The sequence below is a fragment of the Ceratosolen solmsi genome, unplaced genomic scaffold (genome assembly GCF_000503995.2).
Source record: "Ceratosolen solmsi marchali unplaced genomic scaffold, CerSol_1.0 scaffold15, whole genome shotgun sequence".
In the NCBI taxonomy this organism is placed as follows: Eukaryota; Metazoa; Arthropoda; class Insecta; order Hymenoptera; family Agaonidae; genus Ceratosolen; species Ceratosolen solmsi.
This window is the reverse complement of record NW_011948434.1, coordinates 4,283,759-4,292,217: the sequence shown is the minus strand read 5'-3', so window position 1 is coordinate 4,292,217 and position 8,459 is coordinate 4,283,759. Positions and strand designations below refer to the sequence as shown.

General features: G+C 43.7%; 1 protein-coding gene across 1 annotated transcript in view; it reads left to right on the top strand.

Annotated features, from left to right (window-relative positions):
• The window catches only part of Hr39 (nuclear hormone receptor FTZ-F1 beta), a 12,226-nt gene extending 5,062 nt beyond the window's left edge, over positions 1-7,164 (top strand). Inside the window, exons 2-8 of the mRNA XM_011502845.1 lie at positions 1-336; positions 2,273-2,710; positions 3,520-4,146; positions 4,903-5,361; positions 5,539-5,737; positions 5,855-6,264; positions 6,373-7,164. The exon at positions 1-336 is cut by the window's left edge and continues 35 nt beyond it. Coding sequence (XP_011501147.1) covers positions 1-336; positions 2,273-2,710; positions 3,520-4,146; positions 4,903-5,361; positions 5,539-5,737; positions 5,855-6,264; positions 6,373-6,639 — 2,736 coding nt within the window. The 3' untranslated portion in view covers positions 6,640-7,164. The remainder of the gene's footprint in view (positions 337-2,272; positions 2,711-3,519; positions 4,147-4,902; positions 5,362-5,538; positions 5,738-5,854; positions 6,265-6,372) is intronic.
• The last annotated feature ends 1,295 nt before the right edge of the window (positions 7,165-8,459 follow it).

Sequence of the window (8,459 nt, the reverse complement as noted above, 5' to 3'; positions counted from 1 at the left end):
AAGTACCTGGGTGGACAGAACGGCGTGACGGTGTCGGTGGTCTCGAGTCGCGGTGCGATCTCCGGGGCGGACTCAGGCTCGGGCTCAGCCGACTCCGCCTCGGCCTCCGTAGACGACGTCGAGGGAGACAGCGACGGCGAGGTAAGCAGGATCGACTTCCGCGGCGTCAACTTGCGCACGAAGAAGAAACGGGAGGCTGGACTGGCCGTCGTCGACAACAACGAAAATTCGTGCAGCGCCGACGTAGCCCTGCAACACCAACAGCCGGAGAGGCCCATGTCCTGGGAGGGTGAGCTCTCCGACCAAGAAATGTCTTCCAACACCATCACCAACCAGGCGAGTAGACGAACAAATTACTTCTAAGGCATTAGTTGTCCCCGGCTCTCCACCCAACCACCATACGTGCAGCAAATCCACTTTCATTCCCTCCTCACACTTCACTTCTCTCCCACTGGCGTCTAGGATACGCCAATGGCATTTTCATGCCTACGACTTTTATATTTTCTTTTTCATTTTCGTAATCGTTCAAGCATCCATTCATAAAGATAATTTTCTGAAACTGTACGATTAATGGTAATTAATTGGCTCGAAAGTGTTGCGCCTTGCGGACTCACCGGTTTTTGTAGGTTTAATCCGCTGGCAGAACGATGAATAATTTTGCTATAACTTTGGCTCGATCGAAGATGTCTCGATTTTCAAGTTTTCTGCTCTTTCGCATAACGGTAGAGCATACAATTATTGTAATTTTAGTCTTAACAAGCAAATAGTCGACTGACCATCTCATAAATGCAGCTTTTCGTTTATAGTTGGGCACCTATTAAATAATAAAAGTCGCTTGCAACATACATACGTATATAATTAATATTTCACTTGTGTAATTCGTTTTGTCATACATATCGGCCATGTAAGAGAGCAATATTAAACGGTTTAAAAATACATTTTACATACATTATTATGAATTTTTATGCAATTGTAGATAAAAAAATAAAATAATAATAATGATGATGATGATGATGATGATGATGATGATGATGATGATCATGATGATCATTATAATAATAATAATAAAGACGCTTCGGATCAAGTAAAGTCAAGTAACGTCAAGTAACGTTGAGTAACTTTCACGAAGCAATAAGTATTTATGTACGTCGAGCAATATGCACATATTCTCATATTATAATTATTGGACACTAGGTGAAATGTTGGGAAGGAACGTCTGCTGTTGCGCTAATTCGTACGCGCAATCCTACAATCACATTTAACTACTTATTTTTGCCCTTTAAATACAAAAATTCTACAATACCTAACACTATCTATTATCTAATTATCTATTCATTATTCATAATTTCCAGCTAAATATATAACTCTTCCATCCAAAACTCCCAATCAAAATATCATTACAAAAGCATTGATCGTTTAAAATTTGATATAAAAATTTGCAACTACATTACCACAAAGTATGTTTCATGTATCATGGGATTATTAAATTTCCCATACGAGTTGTAGACCATTATAATACACTAGTTATTAATTTTTCAATTGTTATGTAAGCATATCACTATAAGATACATTCATGGATTAAAGCTACCTTTCTTTACACACGATTTCCTTCCTCTAATAATATTGCTCGTATTGTAGGTATTTTCAGTAAAGTATTTCCTTCACAATATGCTTAATTAGCATATACGTCGGCAGTTTTATCTATCTCCTCTATCGGCCTTTATTATTACTCCTGCACTCCAAACTTAATTTTATATTCGATTCGTACGTTATATCGAGTAATCAAATAAAGAGAGAGAGAGAGAGAGTTAGAGTTAGAGTTAGGAGGAGATTCTGTCTTTTGAATGCGCGAGCGGTCACTCATTCGGGCTTTTCACCTAACCAAATTGCTTCAAGTTATTCGATCGCTGTTAGCCGATTATCGCGATTAAGCTAATGATTGATGAAAGACAGCTCGGATATACGTTAGAATTTTATATAATATCCATACTGCTTCAATTGGGGATTATAATTAACGTTCACGTGAAAACAATTTATTCAGAGTTTCACGAATTTTAATTGAATTTAATCGACAGAGGCTTATTTATTAAAATATATTTAACGATTAAAATTACACTCGACCGGCCAATAATAGACTCGATTGATTGACATTTTGTTATTCCCATAGCATCTTATAAATAGACAGTCTCGCGCGGTCTTGATCCTATCCGTAGACGGGAAAGTCGAATAACTTGAAGGGTTATAAAAAAATGGATTTCATAATAATGTTTAGGATCACGAGGAAACGTCGATGGAGGGCGTGCAGGTGTGCAGCTCTAGTCCCGGGCCGCAGGAGCAAAAGTTCCCGATAAAGCCAGAGCCGGATTTTCGCTCGAGTCCCGGACTCCAGAGCCTCGGTGGCAGCTCCCTCAACGAGACAATAATCGCCGTGTCGCATGTACAACAGCTCCATCAACAGCAGCATCAGCATCACCAGCAGACTCATCACCACCACCACCATCACCAGCATCAGCATCAGCAGCAACACCAGCAGCAACAGCAGCAACAGCAGCACCATCAGCAGCAGCAGAGCATCGAGCAGAGCCAGCAGAGTGACCTGCCGCTCCTCGTCGGCAAACTTCTCGGCGGCTGTAACAGCTCCACGCCCAATCACAGCCCCGTACTCATTCCTCGGCATCATCTCACCAAGCACAGTCACACCAGATCTCAAGTACGTCGACGATGGCGACCCTCTTCCGTTCGTCTAAGTGACCCCCGCCGCGACCACGAGACGCGAAAACTACTTTGCTGACAAAACTATCGTCGCCGACAAATTTACGCCCTTTATATTTTTGTATCCCCATCACATTTCTCCCGACAGCTTGTATTTATAAAAACATCGTAATTCTTATTTTGGCATACAGCGTTTGAAAAAATATAGACTTTTATCTGTAAAATCGTGTTCCCTCTTTTTAACGCCTCCTCTAACCTCCTCAAATTCGCATAATATTTATTTAACGGCTTATTATATCATCGGTCATACTATTTTTACGTCGGTATTGCGGCTTATCGAATGATAATTCGAGACTCGCTAATCACAATAGTGTTTCCGACATTAGCTTGAAAGGTAGATATCTCCTTCAGGTTCCTTGAATGACGCGCGTCACGAAAGTATAATCAATCACTAACCACTTCCAAGTACGACTGATTAGGCTTTTTTATATTATTTTTTACAAATTTGCTTCTCATATGAAAACGTCACTTCTCGAGTAATATTATAATATTAGAGCCGTCGGAGGGCTAAGTACAACTATCTCAATCACGTCGAAATTACATCACCGGCTATAATAAACCGAAGAACAAAACTCACGTCAATTTCCAGCTCTATGAATAAATAATACCTATGAATAAAAATAATTATAAAGATTGCCGTTGGTCGATAATGGTAGAATTGTCGAGCCCTCGGAAACCTCGGAAGACCAACCTGCTTGATGACCCACTAATGTTCACGAGAAAGTAAGTCGAGGCTCTGTCGCTTAGGTTCCATCCCCGGACTCGGCAATCCACTCGGCCTACAGCGTCTTCAGCTCGCCGACGCAGTCGCCGCATGCGGGCCGCCACTCGGCCCTCGGCCCAGGCTCACCCGTGCCCTCGTCCTCGCTCTCCCTCTCGCGGCACAGCTTCAACAATTCGACCTCGTCGCTCTCGCTCTCTCTGTCGCACTCGCTTTCCCGCAACAACTCTGACGCCTCGAGCAGCTGCTACAGCTACGGCTCCCTCAGTCCGCCAACGCACTCGCCAGTCCAGCAGCGCCACGCTCATCTCCACCAACAGCAGCAACAGCAGCAGCAACAACAACAACAGCAACAACAACAGCAACAACAGCAACAACAGCAACAGCAACAACAGCAACACCAGGTACAGGGAGGTGGTCCGGTGCATTTGCAGACGGGAGTGTCGCAGGGACACCACTATGGTGTTGGACCTGGACTTGTTGGAGCGACCGAGCTCGGCGAGAATCACCTCGACGACCAAGACGACTGCCGAATACCTTCCGCACCCTCTGGCATCTCCACCAGGCAGCAGCTCATAAATAGCCCCTGTCCAATATGCGGAGACAAGATAAGCGGCTTTCACTACGGCATTTTCTCATGCGAGTCTTGTAAGGTGAGGGCATATTTATTTATTGCAAAACAGTCCTGGAGCTTAATATTTTTACACTGCTCCATTTATCCCTTTGTTTTCATTTATAAAACGTTATAAATACTACCGCTAGTGCACTAGCAGAGAGTGAGAGAGAGAGAGAGAGAGAGAGAGTGAGAGAGAGTGAGAGAGAGAGAGAGAGAGAGAGAGTGAGAGAGAGTGAGAGAGAGAGAGAGAGAGAGAGAGTGAGAGAGAGTGAGAGAGAGAGAGAGAGAGAGAGAGTGAGAGAGAGTGAGAGAGAGAGAGAGTGAGAGAGAGTGTGTGAGAGAGAGAGAGAGAGAGGGAAGAGCTAGTATCCATGACTGTTTTAGTACTCTATAGTGTTGGTAGCACGATGTGTGTGTGTGTGTGTGTGTGTGTGTGCGTGTCAAATAAATTTAAATGAATATTATTAGCAAAAAATGAACTTGGCGAGCGTCGATAAGCTCTACGAGTAAAAAAAAACATTCCTGTCATTTCAAGCCAAGTTAAATTTTATTCACTTTCGAAAAATATATAAAAAAACTCAATACTGCCAAACTTAGATCTCAAGCTACATGATTTATTTTACGCAATTAAAACTCACGAAAGATCATTGATGTTAAATCTATTGAAAAGCAGTGGGTGAAATGCAAAAAATTAATTGTCGATACAAGCAAGCATTACTTGTCCTACAAATAAAAATCTCGCGGTTAAAATAGCTTTGAGAAAACTTAATTCGAGCGGCCTTATCGTTACCAGGGATTCTTCAAGAGGACGGTGCAGAACCGGAAGAATTACGTGTGCCTTAGGGGGGCCGGCTGTCCGGTGACGGTAGCCACGCGGAAAAAGTGCCCGGCCTGCCGCTTCGACAAGTGCCTCAACATGGGCATGAAACTCGAGGCCATCCGGGAGGACAGGACGCGGGGCGGACGCAGCACCTACCAGTGCACCTATACGCTACCGGCGAGCCTAATGGGGGGCTCGGCCCCGGGTTCCATCCCTCAGGACAAGATGGCCCAGGGCAGTCCTTGCAGTCCAGCTGCCCAACCCGTCGGCGATCATCATCACTCCCTGAAGCACCAATCCAGTCATTCCCATAAAGCGCAGATGGTACCTCAATTACTCCAAGACATAATGGACGTTGAGCACCTTTGGCATTACAACGACAACGACAGGCTGGGCTCCGGCCAATCCATGAGCTCCTTCAACGTGACCCAGGTGAGAAAGTCGACCGATTCGACATGGCTCGGTAATCTTCTTAGCCACGCGAGCTCCTCCAACGATTCTACTAATGAATCTTAGAACGAGCTTTCCGTGATTAATCGATTCGTCGTCGATTACTCGCTGGTCAAGGAGCCGCCTGAGCCGGGCGACTCATCCCTATTAAATTTTCAGAGCGCACCCTCGTCTGGTATGGGCAGCAGCGCGAGTGGCAACAGCAGCAGCGGAGACTCGCTCAATGGCTTAGGGGTGAGCAACAGCGGCGGCGGGAGCAGCGGTGCGACTAGCAACGGCAATTCGAGCAGCCGCAGCGAGCGTCCAAGTTCCTCCGGTTCCGCGACCACCAGTCCTATCCACGAGCAGCAACAGCAGCAGCATCAACAACAACAACAACAACAACAACAACAACAACAACAACAACAACAACAACAACAGCCTCAGCAGCAGCCCCATCAGCAACAACAACAGCAGCAGCAACAGCAACGGCACTCGCCAACGTCGGCCGCCGGAGGCAACGCAACCAGCGGTAACCAGCAATCGTCCGGCTCCACCAACGGCAACTCCACTCATCACCCGGATTTCCTTTCGAATCTCTGTAACATAGCCGATCACCGCCTCTATAAAATCGTCAAGTGGTGTAAGAGCTTGCCACTCTTCAAAAACATCTCCATCGACGACCAAATATGCTTGCTAATAAACTCCTGGTGCGAGCTTCTGCTCTTCTCCTGCTGCTTTCGCAGCATGAGCACCCCCGGGGAGATCCGAGTATCCCTCGGCAAGTCCATTACCCTGGAGCAAGCGAGGCAACTCGGCCTCGCGACCTGCATCGAGCGAATGCTCGCCTTCACCAACAATCTCAGGCGACTCAAGGTCGATCAGTACGAGTACGTCGCCATGAAGGTAAATCTCCCAGGAGTCTCTCCTCGTCCCTCTAAAAAAAGAAGTAGCAGGCGCCCCGGTCGCCCGCCCGTCCGTCCGTCCGACAGTAAACAGCTCGTTCACTTGCAGGTGATAGTGCTACTCACGTCGGACACGAGCGAATTGAAGGAGCCGGAGAAGGTGCGTGCCTCCCAGGAGAAGGCCCTCCAGGCGCTTCAGCAGTACACGATCGCGAGGTACCCGGAGATGCCGGCCAAGTTCGGCGAGCTTCTGCTACGGATCCCGGATCTTCAGCGTACCTGCCAGGCTGGTAAGGAGCTGTTGAGTGCCAAGCGCGCCGAGGGCGAGGGCTGCTCCTTCAACCTGCTAATGGAGCTTCTGCGTGGCGATCACTGACTGCTCCGCGAGGACACGTCCCTCGCCGAGTCCCGACCTGTCATGCGTTCTCAACGACCGCGACGAGGAGCCAACCGCGATCGATGTTCCCGACTTCTTTCGCTTACACCTTCGTCCGGGCACTTTCCCGGCTTTCGGTCAGTCGAAAAACAAGAGCTCGTACGGTTCGAGACGAACTTCTTTACGGAGCGATCGTTGTTTTTTGTTAACTCATTCGTTTTTTCTGTCCTCGATTCGGCTTTTCATTCTTGCACGGCAATAATTTGTCTTAGAAGCGTCCGATTTCCAAACACTTAGGCGTACTCTAAAGGAGGCTGTCTTGAATATTTTAGTGCGGTTGCCGTAATTGCCGTTTGTCTGTCTACGGCGGCCATTTATGCAACATATGCGTTCGATATTTTAAAACGGTCTAAGCCAGATTCAAACAAAATTTTTAAATTATTTATAAAAACTGGATTATATTTATGGATAAAATTTAAGACGATCTTAAGATAAACATTTGTTGATCTTGAATTGTATGAAAAAGAAGAAGAAGAAAAAAACTAGAAGGAGAATATGAGGGGGGGGGGGGCAAGGTATTTATCGTTTATCTCTATTTCATCTAAAGTTCATCGGTCTCATAAATTATGCATACGTTTCTTAATTAATAAATCGTAGTAACACATTTTTTCTTCTTCGTTTTTTTTTTGTTTACATTTTTGTATTTTGTTTTCAATTTTCATCTACCGACGTCTTGCTTGCTATACAATCATTAAATAGTAAAAGTTTTACTAAAATATTCACGAGAGCTTCTGTATACTAACACGTTGGATGGAAAAATTCAATTAAAAACTATAATAAGATGGGAATATTATGTGAAATTTAACAACTTTAACCAAGTGATTGTAACTTGTAAGTTATTAGGAAAAATAATAAGAATTTCAAAAGGTCTGCTTAGTAGAGAAACAATTATAATTAATGCAATCAGTCGATTAGATCATACGGGGAAATTTTATAAAAATGTACTTCTATATTAAGCTCTTACTGTTTTTACTTGTACTAAAGGCAACTTTCTAATCAAGGTTTTTAAAATGAGAATATATATTTTTAGTAAGAATTGAAGAATCTTATTTTTCTTTTGATTTATTAGAAAAAGACTGATTTTTCAGAATAGTACATACATATTATATAAGCTCTATCGCGAGTGATACTTCATGTCGATATTTTATTAAAATTTTACCGAAAACGGGCTTTTAATATTCTTATAATAAGACACCGCAATTATGTAGGTTACGTATTAAAAGCCCCCGGGAATCAGGTTTTCTTAGTGATTAAGAACGCATAATACAGTAGGAACAAACGAACAAACAATCACGCAAATGAAAAGTAAATGCCTGTAAAATCGCGTATAGTCCGTATTAGCCTTAGAGTTCGTGGTGAGGGGACTACATTTCTATAGGACTATTTTAAATTTACGTAGGCTGATGAAGGACATATGATGACATATATACATATACATATATAAAAGTACATACTTGTATTTATATGAATATATGCACAAACTAACGCCTATATATATACACTCACACACGCACGCACGCACGAATGCATTGACACACACACGCACACACACAAATATATATATATATATATATATATATATATAATACGTATGGTTGTACACATACGTATACATATCTATTGCTTATATAAGTAAGTCCACGCGCGAACATCCACACATGTAATCTAAGAACATTTTATAAATATGCATATATAAATAGATAGATAGTTATATACTGAAAATGCTTTTAATCAAGGCCAGCGTGAATTTTGCATTCCTG